The sequence below is a fragment of the Ornithorhynchus anatinus genome, chromosome 2, assembly GCF_004115215.2.
Source record: "Ornithorhynchus anatinus isolate Pmale09 chromosome 2, mOrnAna1.pri.v4, whole genome shotgun sequence".
Classification (NCBI taxonomy): domain Eukaryota; kingdom Metazoa; phylum Chordata; class Mammalia; order Monotremata; family Ornithorhynchidae; genus Ornithorhynchus; species Ornithorhynchus anatinus.
Genome location: NC_041729.1, coordinates 25,592,740 through 25,618,309, shown reverse-complemented (window position 1 = coordinate 25,618,309; position 25,570 = coordinate 25,592,740). Strand labels below are relative to the sequence as shown.

Below are 25,570 nucleotides of genomic sequence, written 5' to 3'. Positions count from 1 at the left end.
TATCCACTACGTCATGCTGCTTCTCAGCTAATGAGGGTTCCCGCCCGTGGGAGCATCTCTGGGGCAGAAGGGAGAAGGGGAACTGATTGCATCACCAAGGGCAGGCTTATGCAAATGAAAAGCTGTATTGAAACCACCCTCAGTACATGGACAGCTCATTTTCTGGACTGTTCAGTACCGGGACCAACGGTCGTGTACAGAGCCCTCCGGAGAGGGAGGGAGATCAAAGGTGTCTGTCTTGGAGAGAGCCGTGGTCTCTCTGTTCTCTAAACTATACCTCATTGGGAATGGCAGCAATTATTACCATGGGGGGGGGGGGTGTAATACGGAGAAAAGAAAGCCTCCTCCCAAAAAAGGCAATTCAGCTTGATGCAAATAGTATCTAGGATTTAGCCAGCATAAATTTCATCTGAAATGCAAACAGTGGTTGGCCACATGTTGACGTTTCTTTGCAAGTGGGCGTTGGCTCCCTCCGGAGGGTTCCCCCTTGCCCCCTGTCCCTGGCTTGTTCCCTCCCTCCCCCCCGCCCCCGGACCCTACCTCCTTATTTGAGGTCAAGCTTCTCACCTACCTCCAGGCTCCCAGCGTTCTCTGGTGGCTGATTTCCAGAGCTCATTTCTCACCTTGGAGAAGAGGTGCCGTATCCTCTTCACTCTTCTGCACCGCCTTCCCATTGCTGTGGCCCTCCTCAACCCCCACCACAATCCTCACCCCAGTCTCTGCAGCCAGCAGCTCAGTTGCCTCTGCTGCCATAACAGCTGTTGCTGTGTCAGGTCCCACCTCCCCTCCTACTGGAGTCAACACCCCAGTCCCCGCAACTTTGTCCCCGGCAGCCGTGAGCCCACAGAAATGTTTGCAATAGTCTGACGAGAATGCCTCCTCGGCCCGGAAGGCCTCCTTCAAGGTCTCCGTGGCCCGGCTTTGGTCCTGTCCTCTGTAGGCCTCAGAGCAGGAGTCCGAGAAACAATCCTTTTCTTCGGCTAGAAGTCCCTGCGTGTTGTTTTGACTGACATGGAAGGCGGAGAATAGTGGCTTGGTGATCTCATTCTGAGGTGGGTACAAAAGGGTGGGGGGGAGTTATTGTCTGGGAACTTTTCACCACTCAGACCTGAACCCTTCCCAGAACCCAGATGTCCTACCACCCAGCCCCCTGTCCCAAGCTGCAAGTCCTCTACCTCCTCCTCCAAAACTTCCTTAAATTTCTCATTCTTGTCCTTTTGCAGCTTCCACTTGTGGAGATAAGTGGCCATCTGTTTGAGAAGAGGGAACAAATGGTGAGATGAAGGCCCTGACCACCATCTTTCTCCTCCATCTTCCTTCTTCTCCCTCAGACATCCAGCCCCAAACCCTCCGGCTCCTCTTCCGCTCCCAAACCCAGGCCTTCTCCCTTCAGCACAGAGGAAGCATCTTGCCCCCTTCTCTGGCTCATTCCCTCTCTCTCTCCCTCCCTCACCCTTCCCTCTCTCCCCTCTACTTTCCTGGACCGTGCCTCCCAAGCTTCTTCTCCTCACCTACCTCATCAGGGGAGGAGAACCCAGACTTCTCATGCTTCATTAAGTTGTAGAGTTCCTGCAAAGAACATGAAATGAGAAGATCAGGAGTCGGTGGGGCTGGGCCAGGAAGGGTGGTAGCCTGAGCTAAGGTGTCTCCCCCTCTGCAATCACAGTGACTGCAAGCTCACTGTGGCCAGGGAATGTGCCTACCAACTCTAATGTACTCTCCCAAGTGCTTAGCACAGTGCTTTGCACAGAGGAAGCGCTCAACAAAATTCATTGATGATGAAGATGATGACGATGACCATGATGATCAAGGTCTGGAGGCGAGAGGGAACAACAGCATCGAGGGGACTTTTCACCTGACTTCCCAGAGGGGTGAGCCATACTGGTGGAGGGATGCCGCAAGTAGCGGGGCTGGGAGAATGGGATTCTGGTTGGGGCAATTTTGCACCTCAATCACAGTAGCTAACTGGCTTCCAGTGAGCAGGCCTTTCTGGCTTCTTTTCGTGTGATGGATAGCTGAGGCCAGCACATCCGTGACGTAGGTCTCCAGATAACTGCAGAATTCAGCATCCATGTCTGGGGGAGAGAGACATGTGAACACCTGGATAGCCAGACCGGGTCCTGGCTGAGAGAGCGGGGTTCTCCTGAGGCGGGGTGTGCTGGTTTCTGAGGGGAAAATGGGATCTGGTCGGGGAAACGGGGTGGGATTGGAGAATGGTGGGGTCGGGGGGTGGATTAGGGTTTGGGTCAGGATGTCATGGCATCTGGGCCCTGGGAGGGTGTTACCAGCAGTGTTTCCCCCAACTTTGGTCATCATCTTCTTCCCCGGGAAGGGCAGGAGATAATAACGGGTCTGGCTTCCTCGTAGTGTCTCCTGGACTTTGGGGTGTCTGTAAAACTCTTTCTGGAGAGATGGAATGGATGGACAGTGTATACGATGCATCCTCCTCGCCACTAGGGTGACCTCCCCTTTTCCCTCTGGCTATTACATCCCATCCTTATCCTAGTGCCTAATTTCTTGGCAACAACTCACCTGGACGAAATCATTCATGTGTGCGTTCACCGGCTCCCATCCAAACTCGGATGGGAACGAGCAGTCACGAACTAAGAGATCTAAGTGCTAGGGGGAGAAGAGGGAACTGTGAGGGGGCAGAGCACCTAATTGGTGATGGTGGGGAAGGGTCGTGGAAGATGGCAGCCAGAGGAGGTGGGGAGCATCTCACCTGAACTGCTTCCATCTCACAGTGCTTTCCAATTGTCTCAGCAACATGGAGAAACATCTGGGAAGTAGAGATACATTTTACACCTGTCCGCCTTTCAGGTCCCAGGGGCCACAAACTGGCTACCAGCCCCCCAGTCTTCCAGCTCCTGGTTCCGCTCTGAACCCCATACTATTCTCTTCAAACTTAGGAGTTTTGCTGTCCAATGGACTCAAGGCCTATGGCTCCCTTAGGCCCAGGTAGCTTATCCCAGAATTCTCTGCTCGCCTCGAGATACTCCAGATCTGGCTCTTTCAGCCTTTTGGAGACACTGAGGATCTGCGAGACAGAAAGAGGGTTAGAATGGGCCAGATTTGGAAGGAAGGGGAAGGGCTAAAAGTTAGGCCCCCCGGGATCTGAGCTGTTGATGAGGCCAATAGAAGCCAAAAACCTGTGGGAGGCAGGTACTGGGATTCAGTGAGAATAGCAGTGAGACCTCAGTCCTACCGTAAAGAAAACTCCTAAAGGGGAAAAAAAATTCCCAGTTTTATCAATTTTAGAATGACCGGTGTATTCTTAATAATGTCTGGAAGGAGAATTCTTAGAACAATGATGCTAGAAGAATGAAGCACCGAGACTAGATTGGACTAAAAAAGTAGCAGTATTGTGTCCAGTCTGGTTAGTGTCTATCTACCCCAGCGCTTAGAACAGTCCTTGATACATGCTAAGTGCTTTGAACTACCATCATCATTACTTGTAGTAGTAAAACTAATAGCAGCAGAATATTTATGGAGCATGTCCCGACTGCCGATTCTAAGCGCTTGGGAAAATACAGCAGAACCAAATAACAGGTTCTCCATCCATGAGGAGCTCACAGTCTAATGAGAGAGAAAGATACTTACCAACAGAGAGACCAGCAGGAAGGACAAAGACCGGATAGGGAGTCCTTCATTATCCCAGGTTGACATAGCAGAATAATTGAGAACAAATAATTGATCGTACAGATGATGCTCGGCACTTAAGTACATAGGTGCCGAGGAAGGGTAAAGAAATTCAATTGTGTTAACGGGGGCCAGTGGTAGATCCAACTCGAGGAGCCTGGAATTCATCCAGAGAAGACTTTCTGAGGAGGTGGGATTTTAGGGAGGTTTTGACGACGGGAAATGTTGAGGAAAGCAGAACTCTTCAGAGATTCCAGGTCCGGAGCCTCCCACTTCTTTGTATATCATCATCCTTGCGCTTGGATTTGCACCCTTTATTCAACCCTCCCTCAGCCCCAAGGCACTTATGTTCATAACGGTAATTTATTTCTTTAGATTAACGTCCTGTCTCTCCCTCCAGACTATAAGCTTATTGTTGGGCAGGGAAACTGTCTACCAACTCTGCTGTATTACACTCCCCCAAGCACTTAGTACAATGCTCTGACCAAAGTAAACTCTCAATAAATATGACTGATTGATGGATTGATTGATGGAGCCCACCACAGATGACCCTGTCTAGTTGTGCCAGTCCCCTGCCGCCAGGAAGGATTTACCTAATTCAGTAGCACAGTCAGGTCCGGGGAGGGGGCCCTTTCTTTTAACCGTCCCTTTCCCCACTTCAGGGAAGGTGATTCCACAACCTCCAAACTCCCCCTGCAAGCCCGCTGAATGGTCTTTCCTATCAGGCTGACCTTCCCATGATTTGAAGGCTCATTGTCCACCCCTGCCTTCATACCTCCAGCCTGGTTTCATTCTTTTTCTGGAGCCCAGAAGGGAGGGAGGCGGGTGGCAGGGAGGGGCCGGGAAAAGGACCAACCGATTGTCTGTCTCTAGGGTCCCACCTGGTGAGAGCTAAGTAGCGTGGTGAGAGCCAACAGCTTGACAGTGTTCTCCTTGCTTTGGTCCGGGGCCATGAATCCCTCGGTGTCCAGCAGGAACACAGCCACCTGGAGGGTCACCGTGAGGGACAAGGTCTGGACTGTTCTCTCTCATCTCCCTGATCATATCCCCCTCTCTCTTTCTCCCTTCTTACTCTCTCCAAGCCTTCTCTCTCTTCTTTCCTTGCTCTTTTTCCTCTGCCTCCCTCTCTTCCATCTTCCCCACTTCTCTCCCGCTCCCTCTTTCCCCACTGCCCACCTTTTCTCACCCTCCCTCTTCCTCCTCCATACCCTTCCATTCATGTTCTCACCTTCTCCCCTTTCTTCTCCAGCAGGAATGGGTGACTCCATATCCACACACCCCTTGTGATGGCGTCACTTCCCCCACCCCACTCGAAGCCCTGTAGGTCTTCCCCTCCTTGTGGCCTCCAGCTGTCCTGGCCAGATTCCTGCAGAGAAGAGCCCCAGCCACCACACTCCAACCCCAAATCCTAAACACCACACACCTGCAGCCCCGGAACTTCTCTCCTTCCCAGAAATCCTACCCCCCACACTGATTCTCCCCAGAAAACCCATCTCCCAAACTTATTCCTGCCAAACTACCTGCCCCTTGCAATGATTCTACCAAGTCAACCTACCCCCCGTCCCAACACTGGTTCTCCCACGACAACCTGCCCCCCACAGACTTATGCTTCCATACATCCTGCCCCCTTTACTAGTTCTCCCAAGACTACCAGCCACACAGACTTATTTCCCCATGCATCCAGCCCCCCACACTAATTACCCCAGACAATGTGACCCCCACTAAGTCTTCCTAGACAACATTTCCACCTCACTAATTCTCCCCAGACAACCTATCCAACCCTTATTCTCTCAGACATCCTGTCCCTAAGACTAATTTCCTCTAAACAATGAATCCTTCTCACCACACTGCCTGCCCCATAATGAATTCTCCCCACACTACCTGAACCGCACACTAATTTCCCTAGACATCTTGTCCCCACACTAATTTTCCCCTCTCAGATGTACTTTTTCAGTCCCTCATCTCCCATTCTGTTGCCTCTACTCTCCCACTGCTCCCAGTTCTCACCATCGCCTTGAGTGCCAGGAGCATCTGGTTGAGAAGGAAGGACTTCCCTGTGCGCTGCTCCCCCAGGATGGTGATAAGGCAGACAGGGGTGTCCCCAACCTTGGAGTTCCTCAAGCAGTAATTCAGAGAGGGAATGTCCAGGATGGGGCTCTCTGAGGGGCAGCACTTCACCAGCTGCAGTGCCCTGGGCTCCATCTCAGAGTCATCCTGAGATGGGAAGAGCAAGGGCCATTTCCCCCAATGGCCTGGTTTCCCTAATCAACCCTTCTCAGCCCTGGATCCCCACTCTCTCCCTATTCCCTTGGAGCAGACCCAGAAGTCTTCCCTTTAGAGACCCCACCCAGAATTTCCCATTCACCCCTTTGACCTCCCTGTCCTGGCATGAGACCCTGGGAATTGGAGTCAGAGGCCCAGTGCCTCTGCCCATCAGGGGAACTCTCCAGTGCCCCTGACCTTTTCCTCCTGGGAAAGCATCAGCGGCTCCAGCTGGTGGGACATCACCTCCCCGGTCGGACTTTGGAGTTGACTGTCCGGCATAGATTGGTCCTGCTGGCACGGCCTCCGGCCCTTGGGGCAGCAGCACTTTCCCAACTGTTCGGTGACCAGGCTCCCCAGGGCATAGCAAGCAGTGAAGCAGGTGCAACAGAGGTTGCTTTCACAGAGAACAGAGACGCAGCTTCCGAGGAGTTGTAGGCAGATGCAGCAAATCTCGCACTCCTCCATATTGTTCCTGGTGATGATCTGGGAGGGAATCTCTCCAAAGCCCCAGGAGAAGATTGGACTCTGTAGGGGCAGGAGAGGGGGTTGCAGGTAAGACTCCCGGGGCTCGGGGAGTGGAAGATATTGTGGTGAGAGTCGAAGGGAGAAAGGATATAACTATGGTAAGGGAAGGGTATCCGGGTTAGGGTATTAGTCAATCAATCAGTCAATCAATTGGCCTTTTAGAGCACTTACTCTAGTGCAGAACACTCTTCTTAGGGCTTGAGAGAGAGAGAGACTTAGTAGACCTGATTCTTGCCTCCAAGAAGCTTGCAGTCTAGTAGGGGAAAAAGACATTAATTTAATTTCCAGGAAAGGGAAGTAGTAAAGTTTAAAGATACGTATATAAACACAGTAAGGCAGAAAGAGGGAAGGGAGACGCGAGATTAGTCCGGGAAGGCTTCAGGAGGACATGTGACTTGGCAAGGTATTTGAAGATGGGGAGAGTAGCGGTCTTTGGGATGTGATGGAAGCGGTGGCTCCAGGGGCAGGAAGGAGATTGTGAAGGCTAGGTCTACAGCGAGACCATAGAAACGGAGCAGGGCTCCTAGCAGAAAGGATTTCATTTTAGTTTCCCGTTTGGGCTTCAATTTCCTTATGGGCCAATCTTTTGCCTGGAGCGTATGGTCACCAGGGCAGCAGTCAGTGACCTCCTTCAAGACTGAATTGCATATTGCTCCCCAATACACTAGCATGGCTGCGGCGGGGAGAAGATAGGCAGAGGAAGTAGGGGAACTGTGCGGCAGCTGCATTATTTACTTACTGTTATTGGTGTTTCCAATTGGATCCTGCTTCTAAATCCATCTGAGAAACAAAATAGGGAGATGACAGTTACAACTGATCTTCTCCCTTGCCCCCTTTCCAAGTCCCTGTTACCTCTTGGGGCCCCCTGCCACGCCAGACCCAGGCACTCTCTCAGGCCTGAACCATCTTGGGGAAGGGTCTGGAGCAGGTGGCAGGAGTGAGCGAAGGAAGGGGAGAGGAGGAAGGAAGGGTCTCCAGGATCACAAGCTCGGATTGGAGATGATAAGAGATGGGGAGGAAGGAGATGGCCTCCTCTGAGAGAGTGGGAAAGGCAGGCTCGGGGACGGAATACCTCGTCCATCAATTTCGCTCCCTTCGGCATAGGTGTGGTCTGGAAAACTTGAAAGTCGGGGAGCAGAGGGCTTCTCTGAGTTTCTCTGGCTTGACTGACCCAGCAGGAATAGAAAATAAAAGTCAGGTTGTTGGATTATGTAACTGGTGGGCCAGAAGAGACGAGAAGCATAAGTGAAAGAGAAAATACAGCACCCAGCTGACCACAGGCTCCAGACCTCCCTCCACTCTGCTGCTCAGCTCAACTTCCAGAAATGCACACATCTTCCTCTTTCCCAAAACCTCCCACCGCTGCCCATCTCCCTCCACATGAAGCAGGAACTCCTGACTCTTGATTTCAAGGCATTCCACCAGCTTTTTCCACCTGTTTCCCTTCCACTCTCCAGTGCGCACTTTTTATGTCTCCTGGGAAGCAGTGCGGCCTAGTGGAAAGAGCCCAGGCCAGGGAGTCAGAGGACATAAGTTCTGATCCTGGCTCTGCCACTTACCAATCATCATCATCATTGTGGTATTCATTAAGCGCTTACTAAGTGCCAGGCACTGTACTAAGCACTGAGGTGGGAGCAAGCAAATTGAGTTGGACACCCTAATCCCTGTCCCACTTAGTGCTCACAGTCTTAATCTGCATTTTACAGATGAGATAATGGAGGCAAAGAGAAGTGAAGTGACTTGCCCAAGGTCACACAGCAGACAAGTGACAGAGAAGGGATTAGAGTCATGACCTTCTTACTCCCAGGCCTGTGTTCTATACACTACACCATGCTGCTTCCCTGTTGCCTGACCTCGGACAAGTCAGTTGACTTCTCTGTGCCTCAGTTCCCTCTTCTGTAAAATGGGGATTCAATACCCATTCTTCCTCCTACTCAGAATCTGAGCCCCAGCAAGGACCTGATTACTTTGTATCTACCCCAGCATTTAGAATAGTGCTTGGCACATAGGAAGTGCTTAACAAATACCATTATTAACATTAATATCATTACAATGATCATTATCGTCATCATTTTGGTTGTTACTATTATCATCTTTCTAACTGTACCTCACTCTTGATTATCCCCCCTCCATCCCCCTGCTAACGCTCTTCCCCTGGGCAGGAACACACTCGTCCCCCATATCAATCTATTGGTAGGAGTTACTGTGTGCTTACTCTGTGCAGAGCCTGGAACTAAGAGCTTGGGAGAGGACAATAGAGTCGGTGGACTCAATCCCCATCCTCAAGAGGCTTACAGTCTAGCGGGGGAGACCGACCCTAAAATAAGTTTTAGGTACGGGAAGCAGTCGAGTAAAAAAGGTTGTACTGCAGTGTTGTGAGAACTGAATACCAAAGTACTTAGTGGGAAAGGGACTCAGGTATATAGGTGATTCAGGAGGGAGAGAATAGGGTGGAAAGATGACAGCTTAGGAAGGGAAGGCTTCTTTGAGGAGGCGTGATTTTCACAGGGCTTTGAAGATGTGCAGAGCAGTGGTTTGCTCGATGTGCAGAAAGAGGGAGACAGGGAGGTCCAGACATGATGGAAGATGTGAGCAAGGGGGAGGCGGCAAGAGAGACGCGAGCAAGCGTAGTGAGTAGTGGGAATTAGAGGAACAAAGTGCGTGGGCTGGGTTGTTGTGGGAAATCAGTGCGGTATGATCCGGGGGGAGAGCTGGTTGAGTGCCTTAAAGCAGATGGGAATCAGTCTGTCATATTTATTGAGTGTTTACTGTGTTCAGGGCAGTTTAGTAAGTGCTTGGGTGAGAACAATATAACAATAAACAGTTGTAGTCCCTGCCCATTTCTGCTTGAGACTGAGAGGGTTGGATAACTGTGGGAGGTTTTCGAGGTGTGGGGAGATGTGCGGGGAACAGTGTTTTGGAAAAATGATAAGGGCATCAGAGTGAAATATGGACAGGGGAGAGGAAAGACTCGAGGCAGAGAAGTCAAGGAGGAGCTGATCCAGCAGTTGAGAATGGATGGGAGAGTGCTCAGAGCAGCATGTTTGGATGGAGTGGAGAGGCCGTATTCTGGAGAAGTGAAGATATAAGTGACAGGATTTGACGGCTCACTCAACGGGCAGGTTGACAAAAAGAATGATTCAAGGAGAATGGCGTGGTTGTGGGCTTGCGTGACAGGGAGTGGGTGGTGGTAGTGTCTACAGTGCTGGGAAAACTGGGAGAAGGAGAGAATTTGGGTGGGAAAATGACAAATGTTGGACATGTTAAATTGGAGTTATGGGTGAGACATGCCAGTGAGAGTTTTCCTAGAGACAAGAGCTCGTGGTGGGCAAGGAATGTGACTGTTTATTATTGTGTTGTCCTTTCCCAAGTGCTTAGTACACTGCTCTGCACACAATAGGCGTTCAATAAATGCGATTGAACGAATGAAGGAATGAGCAAATGCAAGCTAATCTAGAAGGGGAGAGGTCATGGTCAGAGAGGGACATTTGGGAGTCATCTGCCTAAAGGCCTTCCCTCCTTATACCTTCCTTTACTCTTCTCCCACTCCCTTCTGCGTCGTCCTGACTTGCTCCTTCTATTCATCCCCTCTCCCAGTTCCACAGCTCTTATGTACATATTTGTAATTTATTTATTTGTATTAACATCTGTCTCGCTCTCTAGACTGTAAGCTCACTGTGAGTTGTAATTGTGTTTTAGCCACTTCTTTGTTGTGTGACCTTGGGCAAGTCACTTCGAAGGATTAAGACTGTGAACCCCATGTTGGACGTGGACTGTGTCCAACCTGTTTAGCTTCTATATACCCCATTGAGTAGAAGACTGCCTGGCACATAGCAAGCGCTTAACATAAACCACCCCTGCCCTGGCTCAACCAAAAAAACAACCACAAAACACAAAAAAACCTCCCATGCAAATAAACTTGCTTTTCTTCCTGCCTCAGAAAGGCAGGTGGGGTTTTCTAACAGCCTCCCTCCCTTTACCTCCTATTTCCTCACCTCATGTCTGTGTTCTTCCCACCTCCAACAACCAGGGGTGGGGTCTTCTGACAGTGGTCCTCACTGGGTGTGGGGATGGGTGGAGCCTTAAAACAGAGAAAAATATTGGCCAGGCCGTAGACAGAGACACTGATTTCACAGGCTTTGGGGAAAATGAAAGCAGAACTCCTTGTCTTTCCATGCAAACCCTTTCCTTTCCCTAAATATCCCTTCACTGTAGACACTACCACCATCCTGTCTGTCTCCCAAATCCTAAATTTCAGCATTACCCTTGATTCATCTCGCTCATTCAACCTACAATAGTCAGTCTGTTACCAAGTCCCCTCGCCTCTACCTTCCCAACATTCCTAGAATCCACCCTTTCCGCTCCATCCAAACTACTCCCACGCTGACCTACTACACGCTCATCATCAATCAATCCATTCTACGTACTGCGTGTAAATTTGGGATTAATTCCATTCTGGAATCCGGATAAGCAACACGAAGGATGAAGACCCCCAAAACTCCTCTTCTAAACTGGAAGCTGGAAGTGGTAGGGAATATATCTACCAACTAACTCCTCCGTATTGTATTCTCCCAAGGGATTAGTACAGTGCTCTGCACACAGTACGCACTGAATAATACCATTGATTGATTGACTGATTGATTTCAGCTGAGAATGCCCAGCTCTTAAAACAACAACCAAGAAACCCGTTTGTCCTCTCAATCTCAAGTCTTCACTGGGTCTTTTCAAACTCCAGTTGACTCCAGGGGCCACAGGACAGCCAGCGAGACAGGTGCTGCTATCTCCATCAGTCGATCAATCAATCAATGGTATATATTACCCGCTTACTGAGTGCAGAGCACCGTACTAAACACTTGGGAAAGCACAAGTCAACGAAGTCCGGAGATATGACACCTGCCCACAGAGAGTTTACAGTCTTCAGTGGGGGTTGGACCTTAAAATAGATTAAAGATAGGAGAAATAGTCAGTATAAGAACATTTATATAAGTATCGTAGGGCTGGGGTGAATATCAAAGTGTTGAAGGGGTACACAGCCAAGTGCAGAGTTGCTCCAAGGTGAACCAGGGCATTCACCACCTCAAGATCAAATACTATCTCGTGACTTCCCGAGCTAGCAAACCACAACTCAGAAGCGCTGGCAGGATGCAGCCCCCACAACTGAAACTGCTCGATGGCCATCCCAGGACAGGAAAACAGAAGATGTTGCTCGGCCCCATGTCCTCAAATAAGGTATGGAGAGGGGAGGTGGAGGGGGGAGAGGGGTGAAGATTGGACAAGCAGCAGTGGATTGAGACTTGCAGCAGCCGGCTGTGTGTCACCTGCGCCCAGAGTGTGGGATGCCCACTCTGTCTGCATCAAGGAGGGGACTGCGGGCCAGGTGAGTGTCCCGCTGAACGCTCGTGGGGCTGGCTAGGGTGCCCAGTCACGTGTGTGTCACGCATAAGTGGATTCCTCCTGAAAGGGAAGCATTTCTGGGTGGGAGGTAGGTGCTTTGCCATGCGTGAGTAATACTTGGATTTCTCCCGAGTGGGAAGCATTCGTAGTCGGGGGGTAGGTGATTCGCCACATGGGATTAATGCATAAGTGTATTCCCTCCTGAGAGGGCAGTGTATGAATAACTGAAATAAGTGTATGGCTCCAAAATGAAAGTTCAATAAATATTGGCCAAGAATAAATTTTGCATAGCTCAGCCTTTCGGACTCTGGTCTCTCTCTTGTGAGCTGCTGATCCTCAAACCCGTCTCCGTGGGATGGATGACCAGAGTCTATGCAGTGGAGAGGGCAGAAAGGGGAAATAAACGTAGGTAGGGGGTTCTGGAGTGAGCCCCAAACCAATCTAGGCCCCAAGCAGCCTCCTCCCAATTGGGAGGTCCCTGGCGGGGGAACGTGGATGAGGGGGAGGCCAAGGGGAGGGATTAGATCCCCGGGGAGAAACCCACCCTGCCATGAAGTCTCCTGTGGGTCCCTGCTCTCTCAAGGCTGGACCTGGAGCTCTGGACGGAGGGAAAGGAATCATTTCCCAGGGTTCCAGACCCACACCCCATCAACCTTCTGCTGCTTCCAGGGTCACCTGTCCCTTCTTCCCTGCCCAATTCTAGTCTCCATTCTCCTCTAGGACCTTTTCCCCTTCCTTCCATCTCCTTCCCTTCCTTTCTCCATTTTCTCCCTCTTTCCTTCTCTTCCCTCTCCGTCTGTCCCTCCCTCCCTTCTTCCCTCTTTCCCTCCCTCCTTTGCTTTTTGGACCCCATTCTGGATTTACCACTCGTAGTATTCCCAGACTTCCTTGTATTCCCACTCCCCAGACTAAGCCTCCCTTTTCCTTAGCTCCCCCTCCCTTCCATGTCACCTCGACTCACTCCCTGTGCTCTTCGCCCCCTCCCTGCCCCACAGCACCTTTGTATATATGTAGATATCTGTAATTCTATTTATTTATATTGATGCTAGTGATGCCTGATTACTTGCTTTGATGTTTGTCTCCCCTCTTCTGGACTGTAAGCCTGATGTGGGCAGGGATTGCCGCTCTTTGTTGCTGAATTCTACTTTCCAAGTGCTTAGTACAGTGCTCTGCACACAATAAGCGCTCAATAAATAAGATTGAATGAATGAATGAATAGTATGGAGGGGTGTAGATATTTCTGGGCCTAAGGAGGGCAGCTCCCCCTCCTCCCAGCCAGCCTTGAACAGGCCCCAGGCACCCCCTGCATCCACCCACCCTCCCATCAGCGCCCTCGGAGAGTGTGTTTCAGCAGACAAGGGCTCAGTCAGAGATTCATTCATTCATTCATTCAATAGTATTTATTGAGCGCTTACTATGTGCAGAGCACTGTACTAAGCGCTTGGGATGAACAAGTCGGCAACAGATAGAGACAGTCCCTGCCGTTTGACGGGCTTACAGTCTAATTGGGGGAGTCTATTGACTGTTTTGGTAAATCTCTACCTAGAGGGATGGGGGATTGGGGTTTCTCCACCAGTTAAGGTTAAAGTTGGTTCTCTATACATGTTGCCTTCTCCATTCCCACCAGGGCTTTGGGAAGGAGAAAGACAAAGAGGGGCAGAACGAAGCAAGGGGCAGAAGGGCTGGAGCCGGTCAGCGGCTTCACCGGGGCCACTCCCAGTGCCCTGATGAGGGGAAAGAGACTGTTTGAGGAACAGAGACAGAGTGAAAGAGAAAGTGTGAGAGAGAGTCCAGACAGGGAGTAGCAGGGTGGACTGCGAAGGGGATGTGGACCACCCTGTTTCCTTCTCCTATAAGAAGAAAACAACCTCAGGCGTGACAGAGCAAGTTGCTTCACTTCTCTGTGCCTCAGATGCCTCATCTGTAAAAGGAGGGTGAAACCTGTGCGCCCCATGTGGGACAGAGTTTGAGCCCAACCTAATTAGCTTGTATCTACCCCAACTTTTAGTTCGGTTTCTGGCATATAGTGAGTGTTGGGTCTCCGTCATTAACTCCATCATCATCCTCAAACCTCTTCCTCAACCTAAGCTGTCCAACTTCAGCTGTTTCTCGAGCTTTCTTCAAATTCCACCTCCTCCGGAAAGCCCTCTCCGATTCATCAACACCCTCGTTGCATCTCCCCTTAAAGTCACTCTTGGGATGGTACCCATGGTCGAGAAGCTAACCACTGGAAATCCTGGCCATTTTGTCAGACCTGAACAAGGGTTCTTTGTGGTTCTGTCCACTCTGTTAAAGCATGGGGGGGGGGGATGGATAGGGAGGAGAAATTCTGAGGTGATGTAACAGCACCTGGTGCACCTGGTGGAAGACTGAGTTTGCAGAACGGTTTTGAGTTTGAACTTAAACCCATTGAAAATAGCAACATAAGGAAATGAATTATTGTAATAAGAAGAGAATAAATGAAAAACAATAGGGAAAAATTAAAAAAAGAAAGAGTTCTGATATTTTCTTTAAGAAAAAAACTGGCACATGAAAAGCTCACCTGATCAATAATTCCAAGTGCAAAATTGAGGCTCCTGTGTCATTAAATTCTCAGCTCTTCAAGAAAAAGTCTGACTTCAATATCCTTACAGTTTCAGGACGCGGTTATAGATGTGGTTCATTATCCACACCCGTTCAGATCATGGCTATGTATTGTTATTTAAAGGCGACAGAGGAATAGAATCGGGACATTTTATTATCGCAGCACGTTGTCCCATAATAAAATGAAAACATTAAAATATTTAAAGATGGTGTGGCGGTGTCGAGGTTTCCATGCATGTGGGCGAACTGTACGTCAATAGGGTCGAAGTCATCGGCCTGTGGCGGCTGATTTCCAGGGTTCACAACTCTTCGGCATCAAGAAGCTCCTCCTCCTCTTCATTCTGCTGCTCTGCCCTCCTACTACTCTGGCCCACCCCAACTCCGACCCCGGTCCCCACCCCAGCCCCCACCCCAGCCCCCACTCCAGCCCCTACAGCCCCCGCAATCCCCGCGGACATCAGTGGAACAGCCTCAGCTGCCACGACAGCTGCTGCCACACCAGCCCCCACCCCAGCTCCAACCAGGGCCAACACCCCAGCTGCAGTCCCGCCCGCGGCTGCCACGTGACCACAGTAACGTTTGAAATAAGCCTTCAAGAACGTCTCCTCCTTGGCCTGGATCTTCTCTTGGAGGGTCTCCACGGCCCATCTCTGGTCCTTGCCTATGTAGGCTTCAGAGAAGGAGGCCAAGATGCTGTCCCTCTCTTTGGCTAGGCATGCCTTCATGGTGTTTGGACGGATACGGAGGGCAGAGAACAGTGGCTTTGTGGCCTCATTCTGAAGTGAGGACAAAGAAAGGGAGAGTTTTGTCCAGAAGGCTGGGTAGCCTGTCCCCCACCCCCAGTCCACGTCTTTCGCTACACAGACCTGAGCTCCTCCCAGAGCCCAGATGTCCTGCCTCCCAGCCCCCTGCCCCAGGCTGTAGGTCCTCTACCTGCTTCCCTAAAAACTCCTCAAATTCCTTGAACTTGTTCTGCTTCAGGTCCAGGTTGTGTTGTTGAATGGCCTTCTGTTGGAGAAGAGGGAGCAAATGGAGAAATGGAGGTCCTGCCCGAAGCAGTATGGCCTAGCGGAAACAGCACGGACCTGGGAATCAGAGGACCTGAGTTTCTAATCCCAGCTCTGTCACTTGTCTGCTGTGTGACTGTGGGAAAATCACTTAACTTCTCTGTGTCTCACTTCCATAATCAGTTAAATAGGGGTTAAGACTGCAAGCCCTTCTTGGGACAGGGATGTGTCCGACCCGATTATCCGTCCCAGGACTTAGTACAGTGCTTGGCACAGAGTAAGCACTTTACAAACACCATCGTTATCATTATTATCATTATTATTATTATAATCTTCCTCCTCCATCCTCCTTCGCCTTCTCCCTCAGCCATCCAACCCCAAGCCCTTCAGCTCCTCTTCTACTCCCAAACCCATTCATTCTGAGGCGGACACAAAGAAAGGGGAGTTACAGTCCAGGAGCTTGGGTATTAACTACTAGTCCCTCCGGTCCTCATTTTTTACCACTCAGACCTGAGGCCCTTCCAAAACCCAGATGTCCTACCTCCCAGCCCCCTATCCCAGGATGCAAGTCCTCTACCTCCTTCTTCATAATCTCCTCAAATTCTTTGATCTTCTGCAGCATCCGGTTTTTGAAGTCAGTGGCCATCTGTTTGAGAAGAGGGAGCAAATGGTGGGATGTAGGTCCTGTCCTCCACCTTCCTCCTCCATCTTCCTTCTCCTTCTCTCTCAGGCATCCAGCCCCAAGCCCTCTGGTTCCTCTTTTACTCCCAAACCAGCCTTTGTCCCCTCAGAATGGAGGAAGCATTTTAACCCCTGTCCCTGGCTCGTTACCTCCCTCTCTTCTGACCTCGTTCCCACCTTCTCTCCCTCCCCAATTTCCCAGACCCTGACTCCCTATTCGAGGCCAAGCTTCTTCTCCTCACCTACCTCAACAGGGGAGGAGAATCCAAACTTCTCATGCTTCATTAGGTCGGAGAGTACCTGCAAGGAAAGGGAGATGGGAAGATCAGGAGCCCGGTGGAGCTGGAGCAGGGAGGGTGGTCCCCTAAACCAAGGTCTCTCCCCCTAAAGACTGTAAGCTTGTTGTGGGCAGGGAATGTGTCTATCAACTCTGATTACTCTAGTTTCCCAAGCACTTAGTACAGTGCTCTGCACAGAGGAAGTACTCAATATGATTATGATGATAAAGACGACAGTGATGAAACTCTGGAGGTGAGAGGGGAAGAGTAAGGATGAGGGGACTTTTTGTCTTACTTCCAAGAGGGGTGAACCTCACTGGTAGAGGAGCATTTCAAGGATCTGGGGCCCGAGAGAGTGGGATTCCGGTTGGGGATGTTTCGCACCTCAATCGCCGTAGCTAACTGGTTTCCGGTGAGCGGGCCTTTCTGGCCTCTCTTCGCGTGATTGTTGGCCGACTCCAACACATGTATGACGTAGGCGTGCAGAGAGCTGCAGAATTCGGCATCCATGTCTGGGGGAGAGAGATGTGTGAGCACCTTGGAAAGCTGGGCAGCGTAGTGAAGGAGAGGGTGGGTTCACCCCAAGCAGGATGTGCTGCCTTCTGAGGACAAACTGGGAGCTAGTGGGGGAAGGGGATGAGATTGGAGAATGGTGGGGGGGAGGGGTGGGATTAAGGTTTGGGTCAGGATGTCATGGCATCTGGACTTCAGGAGGGTGTTACCAGCTGTGTTTCCTCCTTTTTTGGTTGCCATATTCTTCCCTGCGAAGGGCAGAAGATAGCACTGGGTGCGGGCTTCTTGTAGCATCTTCCAGACCTTGGGATGTTTCCGTTTCTGTTTCTGGGGAGATGGAACAGATGAAGAGTGCATGTGATAATTCTTCCTCATCACTATGAGTGACCTTCCCTTTCCCCACAGAGTCCTCTGCCACATCCCTATCCATGTGCCTTATTCTTTGGCATCAACTCACTTGGATGATATCATTCATGTATGCCTTCCCCGGCGCCCATCCAAACTCTTCTGAGTACCCCCAGTCACGAACTAAGATGTCTAAGTGCTGGAGGAGAAGAGGGGCAGTGAGAGGGGCAGAGCATCGGACTGGTGGGAAGGGGAAAGGTCTGAAGGTTTGGGAAAAATGATAGGGAGAGGTGTGGAGGGGGCGGGGGGAGGCTTCTCACCTGGACTGCTTCCATGCCACAGATTTCTCCTATCGTCTCAGCAACATGGAGAAACATCTGGGAAGCAAAGATCCGTTTTACACTTGTTCGCCTTCCATGTCAATGGACCATAGATAATAATAATAATGATGATGCTATTTGTTAAGCACTTAATAATAATGTTGGTATTTGTTAAGCGCTTACTATGTGCCGAGCACTGTTCTAAGTGCTGGGGTAGACACAGGGGAATCAGGTTGTCCCACATGGTGCTCACAGTCTTAATGTCCATTTAACAGATGAGGTAACTGAGGCCCAGAGAAGCTAAATAACTTACTTGCCCAAGGTTACACAGCAGACAAGTGCTACCAGGCCCTCTGATCTTCCAGCTCTTGGCTGTGCCCTAAACCCTGTACTATTCTCTGCAAACCCAGGAGTCCTGCTCCCCAACACATTCACTAGCCATCCTCTGCTAGAGACCAGGCACCTTATCCCAGAGTTCTCTGCTTACCTCTAGATACTCCAGGTCTGCCTCTTTCAGTATTCTGAAGACGTTGAGGATCTGGGGGACAGAAAGAGGGTCAGAGAGGGTCAGGTTTGGAAGGAAGAATAGGGGCTGAAAGGTAGGCCCCCTGGGATGTGAGTTGTTGATGAGGCCAATAGCAGTCAGAACCCTGTGGAGGCAGGTATTGGTATTCAGCAAAAACAGTAGCGAAGCCTTAGTCCTACCAAAAAGAAAACAATTATGGGAAAAAATTCTCAGTTTTACCAATTTCACAGAGACCAGTACATTCTTAATGAAGTCTGGGAGAAAATTTATTAGGACAATAATAAACAAACTAAAAAAACAGATCTGGAGATTAGATTGGAGAAATAATACTGTGTCCAACCTGATTAGATTCCCTCTAACTGGGGAAGAGGGTATTACGTGTATTCTATTAATCGGTTGTATTATACTCTCTAAAGCACTTAGTGCCGTGCTCTGCACAGAGTAAGCACTCAAAATAAATATGACTGATTGATGTATGAATTGATTGGAGCCCTCCCGAGGTGACTCTGGCTGGTTGCACTGGGCCTCCTGCGGTCAGGCAGGATTTACCTAATTCGGCAGCACAGACAGGTTGGAGAAGGTGGCTCTTCCTTTTAACCATCCCTTCCCCTACTCCAGGGAAGGCAATTCCACAAGCTCCAAGCTCCCCCCGCAAGCCCGCTGAATGGACTTCCCTGTCAGGTAGAAGGTCCCATGATTTGAAGGCTCAATTTCCTCCCCCGCCTTCAAACCCCCAGGCTGGTTTCATTCTTCTTTCGGGGCCCAGTTGGGTGGGAAGTAGGAGTCAGGAAGGGGCTGGGAGAAGGACCACCTGACTATCTGTCTCCTGGGACTCACCTGGTAGGAACTAAGCAGCATGGTGAGAGCCGACAGCTTGACATTGCTCTCCTTGCATTCGTCCAGGGCCATGGATCCCTCGATGTCCAACAGGAACACAGCCACCTGGAGGGTCACCGTGGGAGACGGAATCTGGAATGCTCTCTCCCATTTCCCTGACCGTATGCCCTACTACCTTTCTTTCTCCCTTCTCACTCTCTCCAGCCCCGTTCTCTCCTTTCCCTGCTCAGTTTCCTCTGCCTCCCTTTCTCATATCTTCCCCACTTTTCTCCCTTCTCTCTCTCCCCGTGCTGCCCACCTTTTCTCACCCTCCCTCTTCCTCCTCTATCTCCTTCTCACCTTCTCCTCATTCTTCTTCAGCAGGAATGGCTTATTCCATATCCACAAGCCCTTTGTGATGGTGTCGCTTCCTCCTCCCCACTGGAAGCCCTGCAGGTCTTCCCCTCCTTGTGGCCTCCAGCTGTCCTGGCCAGATTCCTGCAGAGAAAAGCCCCAGTCACCACACTCCCAACCCCAAATCCTAACCCTCCCACACACGTCCCTAGCCCCAGAACCTCCCTCTTCCCCAGACACCTTGCCCTCCACACAAATTGTCCCCAGAACTTTCACCCCTCAAACTTATTCCCTTTAGACAACTTGCTCCCCAGATTGGTACTACCAAGACAACCTGCCCCCCTCATTTGTCCGCCCAAGACAACCTGCCCCGACACACTTAGGCCGTCATACATTCTGCCCCCACGCACTATTTCTCCCCAAGCCACCTGCCACACACACTTATTTCCCTATGCATCCTGTCCCCCACACTAATTACCCCCAGACAATGTCTCCCCCATTAAGTCTTCCTACACAACATTTCCACCTCACTAATTTTCCCCAGACAACCTCTCCGTACCCTTGTTAGCCCAAACATTCCACCCCAAGACTAATTTTTCCTAGACAATGAGACCCCCTACCACACTACCTGCCCCCAATGAATTCACTCCACTTTATCTGCCCTTTCTAATTCTTCCTGACAACCCATCCCTGAAACAAATTTTTCCCTCTGAAACTCACTTTCTCACTCCCACTTCTCCCATTCTGTTTCTTTGACTCTCCCAGTGACCCTAGTTCTCACCATCGCCTTGAGCGCCAGGAGCATCTGGTTGAGAAGGAAGGACTTCCCTGTGCGCTGCTCCCCCAGGACGGTGATAAGGCAGACAGGGGTGTCCTGAACTTTGGGGTTCCTCAGGCAGTGATTCAGAGCGTCGATGTTGAGGATGGGGCCCTCTGAGGGGCAGCAGTCCACCAGCTTCAGTGCCTTGGGCTCCTTCTCCGGGTCATCAGGCGAGGGGAAGAGTGAGGAGAGTTTTCTCCAATGACCTGGTTGCCCTGGTCAGCCCAGCTGAGCCCTGAATCCCCACTCTCTCCCTGTTCCCTCAGGGCAGCCCCAGAAGCCTTCTCCCTGGGGACCCCACTCAGGATTTCCCATTCAGCCCTCTGAACTCCCCCGGCCCAGTATGAGCCATCCCTTTTCTCGGGGATTGGACTCAGAGGCCTCATCCTCCTGCCCATCACGGGGCCCAGTGGGGAGCTCCCCTGTATCCCTGACCTTTGCCTCCTGGAAAAACGTCAGCATCTTCTGCTGCCGGGACTTAAACTTCTGCACCAGACTCCGGAGTCGAGTGTCCGGCACACACTGGTCCCTCTGGAAAGGACTCCGGCACTCGGGACAGCGGGGCTGTGCTGAACACTGGGCATCCTGGGTCTCTGTGCTGCAGTAATCAGTGATGCAAGTGGAGCAGAAGTTGTGAGCACACTCAAGAGAGGTGGGGTCCTCAAGAAGATCCAGGCAGATGGAACAAGTGAGGTCCTCCTCCAGGTTGATTGTGGAGGCGATTGGTGGGGATTTTTCCATAGCTCCGGGAGAATAGTGGACTCTGGTGGGTCAGGAGAGGAGGCTTTTAGGGAAGACTGCCAGGGCTCAGGAAGTGGAGGAGCTTGCGGTGAGAGTTGGAGGTGGGAGTGGGGGTAAAGGGCTATAACTACATTAAGGGCCTGGGATCTGGGAATAGGGCATTAGTCAATTAATCAATCAATCAGTCGATTGGACTTAAAGAGAGCTTACTCTAGTGCCAAACACTGTACTAAGGGCAAGAGAGAGTATAATAGAATTCACAGACCTGATCCTTGCCCTCAAGGAGCTTGCAGTCTAGCAGGGGAGACACACACTAAATTAACTTCCAGGAAGGAGAAATAACCGAGTTTAAAGTTCCAACCCGTTTAAAGTTTAAACTGAGTTAAATCAGCTCTGGGCCATGTTTTTGCTGCCAAAATAGAACTCTGTGGTGTTTCCAGTGACAGTGTATGGATCCATAAGCTGGACACTGAAAAAACAGGCTAGAAAGAGCATCGATTCTTTTGAAATGTGGTGTTGTAGAAGGCTTTTGTGAATACCATGGACTGCCCGAGAAACAAATAAATGGATTTTGGAGCAAGTGTTCTTTGGAAGGCCAAATGACGTGACTTAGATTATCCTATTTTGGACATATAATCCGGAGATTGATTCTCTGGAGAAGACACTAATGCTAGGAAAAGCCCAGGGAAAAGTGAGGCAGACCAGCCTCTAATTGGATAGAGACCATAACAGTGATAATGGAAGAACCATTAGAAAGGTTGCAGATTATGGCAGAGGACAGGATGTTCTGGAGAAAGTATATCCATGGAGTTGCTACGAAGTGGAAACGACTCGATGGCATTTAAAAATGATAATAATGTATACATATATATGTATGCTGTTGCGGGTGGAAGATTCAGGAAATGAGAGATTAATCGGGGAAGGCTTCTGGAGATAGTGTGACTTGAAAAGAATTTTAAACATAAGAGGAGTAGCAGTCTGCAGGATGTGGTAGGGGAGGGGGCTCCAGGCGCATGAAGGAAGTTGTGAACACTAGGTTGATGGTGAGACTATAGAAACGTCATGGGGCTCCTAGGCAGTGGACAGAGAGTCTGAGGAAGCTGAAAGGATTCACTCCAGTTTCCTTTTTTGGCTTCAATTCCTTATGGGCCAATTTCTACCTGGAGTGTATGGTGACTAGAGCAGTTATAGGTGACCTCCTTCACGACTGATTTGCCTATGACTCCACAATCCACTAGGATGGGTTGGAGGCGAGAGTTCAGGGGGGGCCATCACCAACTCCGGCCAGTCTCACCTTTACAATATCGCCAAGATCCACCCTTTCCTCTCCATCCAAACGGCTATCGTGCTGGTACAAGCTCTCATGATATCCCGGCTGGATTATTGTGTCAGCCTTCTCTTGATCTCCCTTCCTCCTGGCTCGCCTTGCTCCAGTCTATTCTTCATTCCGCTGCCCTTGGCTCTTGGCTCAAAGCTCTCCATCCCCTTGCCCCCTCCTACCTCACCTCCCTTCTCTCTTTCTACTGCCCACCCCGTACGCTCCGCTCCTCTGCCGCTCATCTCCTCACTGTCCTCCGTTCACGCCTATCCCGCCGTCGAACCCTGGCCCACGTCCTACTGCTGTCCTGGATTGCCCTTCTCCTCATGTCCTCCAAACTAGCTCTCTTCTCCTCTTTAAAGCCCTACTGAGAGCTCACCTCCTCCAAGAGACCTTCCCAGACTGAGCTACCTCCTTCTCCCTCTGCTCCCCCTACCTCCTTCACCTCCCCTCAGCTGAGCCCCCTTTCCCTCTGCTCCTCCCCCACTTCACCTCCGCTCATCACTGTGCTCATTTGTATATATTATTTATTACCCTATTTATTTTGTTAATGAGGTGTCCATCCCCTTGATTCTATTTATCGTGATTATGTCGTCTTGTTTTCGTCCGTCTGTCTCCCCCGATTAGACTGTGAGCCCATCATTGGGCAGGGATGGTCTCTGTTGCTGAGTTGTACACTCCAAGTGCTTAGTACAGTGCTCTGCACATAGTAAGCGCTCAATATATACTATTGAATGAATGAGAGAAGGTAAGCTGAGGAGGCGGGGGAGCAGTGTAGCAACTGCATTACTTACTGTTACTGGCGTTTCCGATCAGATCCTGCTTCTGAACACTTCTCTGAAACAAAATAGAGAGATGATGGTGACCGAGAACACACGTCCTCCGCAGGGTCGCAAGCACAGTTGGGCAATGCTAAGAGAAGGGAAGGAAGGAACTGAGCTCCTCCGGAGGAGCGGGAAAGGCAGGTTCAGGGACAGAGTACTTGTGCCTATCAATTTCCAGGCCTTCGGCCCAGGTGCTCTCTGGGAAACCTGGAAGTCAGGGAGAAGAGGGTCTCTCTGAGTCTCTCTGGCTTGGCTGCCCGTGCAGGAATTGAAAGTGAAAGTCGAGTTGTTGCTTTATATCTTCAGTGGTCCGGAAAAGGTAAGAGGAAAAGGAAGCACTCCACCCATCCCACCACAGGCTCCAGTCCTCCCTCTACGCTGCCGCTCAGCTCAACTCGTGGAGATTCACACATCTTCCTCTCTCTCAAAACCTCCAACAACTGCCCACCTCCTTCCACATCAAGCAGGAACTTCTGATGCTTGGCTTCAAGACTTTCCACTGGCATTTTCCACTCTCTTTTCCTTCCACTCCCTAGTGCACACTAGGGAAAGAGGCCTGGGAGTTACAGGACCTAGGTACTAATCCCAGCTCCACCTACTACATGACCTCGGGCATGTCAGTTAACTTCTCTGTGCCTCAGTTCCCTCTCCTGAAAAATGGATTTAGTACCTGTTCCTCCTCCTATTTAGAATCTGGAGCCCCAGGTGGGTTGTATCTACCCCAGCGCTTAGTATAGTGCTTAGCACATAGGAAGTGCTTAACTAATACTATTATTATTATTGTTATTACCTTTCTACCTGTACCTCGTTCTTCATTATCCCATCTCCAACCCCCTGCTAACAGTCTTCCTCTGGGCAGGAAAACCTTCTTCCCCCAAATCAATCCATCAGTATTGTTTATTGAATGCTAATTCTGTGCAGAGCCCAGACAATAGAGTCGGTAGACCAGTCCCTGTCCTCAAGGGGCTTACAACCTAGCAGTGGAGACTGACACTAAAATAAATTTTAGGTAAGGGAAGCAATTGATTGAAATGAATTGAATTGCAGGGTTGTGGGGAGAGGGATGAGTACCTAAAGTGCTTAGTGGACAGGGCCTCAGCTATAAAAGAGATGCAATAGGGAGGGAGTACTTAGGTAGAACTTAGGTAGAGAAGGCTTCTTTGAGGAGGCATGACTTTAGTAGGATTTTGAAGATGAGGAGGGCAGTTCTTGCCAGATGTGAAGAAGGAGGGAGGGAGAGCGATCCCGACAAGATGGAAGATGCAAGTAAGGGGGCGACAGCACCAGAGACACAAGCGAGCATAGTAAGTGGCAATTAGAGGAGCAAAGTGTGTGGTCTGGGTTGTTATGAGAAATCAGTGAGGTAAGGTAGGAAGGGGAGACCTGATCGCATGTCTTCTTGCAGATGGGAAGGAGTTTCCATTTGAGGCTGAGAGGGATGGGCAACTATTGGAGGTTTTCGAGGCTTGGGGTGACACACGCAGAACGATGTTTTAGAAAACTAATATGGGTGTCAGAGTGAAATACGGCCTGGAGAGGGGAAAGGCTGGAGGCGGAAATCAGGGAGGAGCTGATACAGCAGTCTAGAATGGATGTGGTAGGAAATCACGTGGTGGTGGTTTGGTTGGAGAGGAAGGACCGGATTCTGGAGACGTGAAGATAGAAGAGACAGGATTTGATGACTCACTGAATAGGCAGGTTGAGAAAGCGAGATGATTCAAAGAGAACGCTGAGGTTGTGGGCTTGTAAGACAGTGGGATAGTAGGGGTTGTGTCTACAGCATTGGGAAAGTTGGGGGAAGGAGAGGGTTTGTGTGAGAAGAAGAGAGGGTCAGTGTAGGACATATTGGTGGGACATGCCAGGAGAGTTGTCCTGGAGACAGGAGGAAATGCAAGCTAGTTAAGAAGAGGAGAGGTCAGGGCTGGAAAGGGAGATTTGAGAGTCCTCTACCTAGACCTGGTAGTTGAATCTGGGGGAGCACATGAGTTACCCAAAGGAGTAGACCAGAAGCTGTAGACTGCAAGCTCACTGTGGGTAGGGAACGGGTCAACCAGCTCTTTCATACTCTACTCATCCAAGAGCTTAGTACAGTACTCTGCTCACACTAAGTGCTGAAGAAATACGATTGGTTGATAAATAGAATTGATTAACAAATGGACTGTAGGAGGACACCAGAACTGAGCCTTGAGGAACTCTCAGAGTTAATGGGTGGGAGACATCCAGAAGGAGATAGAGGAGGATCAGGAGAAGACTGTAACAGAGAAACAAGGTTAGAGTGGGTTTCCAGGAGAAGGAGGTGGTCTGTGGTGTCACGGAGTCTTGAGGGGTCAAGGAAGATCAGGCCCAAGTAGAGACTTTACGATTGGCAAGGAGGAGGTCACTGTTGACTGGAGAAGGTGGTTTAACTAGACCGAAGCGGGCAGAAACTGGTTTGCGGAGGGTTGAGGAGGGAGTTGGAGGAGAGGAAGTAGAGACCACGAGTGGGTACGACTTGTTTGGGGAGTTTGGATGGAAATGAGAGGAGAGAGGTGGGGAGATAGCAGGATGGTGCAGTGGGATAGAGGGAGGGTTCTGGGGAGATAGGAGACACGTGGGATTGAGGGGTTTTTTTTTAAATGATA

At 50.3% G+C, this 25,570-nt stretch overlaps 2 protein-coding genes across 2 annotated transcripts; both read right to left on the bottom strand.

The window, feature by feature from the left end:
• Window positions 1-546: 546 nt before the first annotated feature.
• Window positions 547-7,586, bottom strand: LOC100084740 (RING finger protein 112-like). Its single transcript, XM_039911276.1, has 12 exons — window positions 7,502-7,586; window positions 7,169-7,209; window positions 6,601-6,682; window positions 5,647-6,429; window positions 4,868-5,005; window positions 4,521-4,625; window positions 2,987-3,037; window positions 2,605-2,779; window positions 1,948-2,477; window positions 1,516-1,569; window positions 1,176-1,250; window positions 547-1,047 (listed from the first exon to the last, which is right to left on the bottom strand). The coding sequence occupies exons 4-12, from the start codon at window positions 5,839-5,841 to the stop codon at window positions 613-615; spliced, it is 1,758 nt and encodes a 585-aa protein (XP_039767210.1). The 5' UTR covers window positions 5,842-6,429; window positions 6,601-6,682; window positions 7,169-7,209; window positions 7,502-7,586; the 3' UTR covers window positions 547-612.
• A 7,119-nt stretch (window positions 7,587-14,705) lies between these two features.
• On the bottom strand, window positions 14,706-23,221 carry LOC100084723 (RING finger protein 112-like). The gene is made up of 14 exons (XM_007656445.3): window positions 22,920-23,221; window positions 20,502-20,829; window positions 20,028-20,219; window positions 19,253-19,390; window positions 18,914-19,018; window positions 18,038-18,088; window positions 17,551-17,607; window positions 17,343-17,429; window positions 17,095-17,212; window positions 16,757-16,884; window positions 16,341-16,394; window positions 15,991-16,059; window positions 15,340-15,414; window positions 14,706-15,182 (listed from the first exon to the last, which is right to left on the bottom strand). The coding sequence occupies exons 2-14, from the start codon at window positions 20,805-20,807 to the stop codon at window positions 14,706-14,708; spliced, it is 1,857 nt and encodes a 618-aa protein (XP_007654635.1). The 5' UTR covers window positions 20,808-20,829; window positions 22,920-23,221.
• Window positions 23,222-25,570: the final 2,349 nt, after the last annotated feature.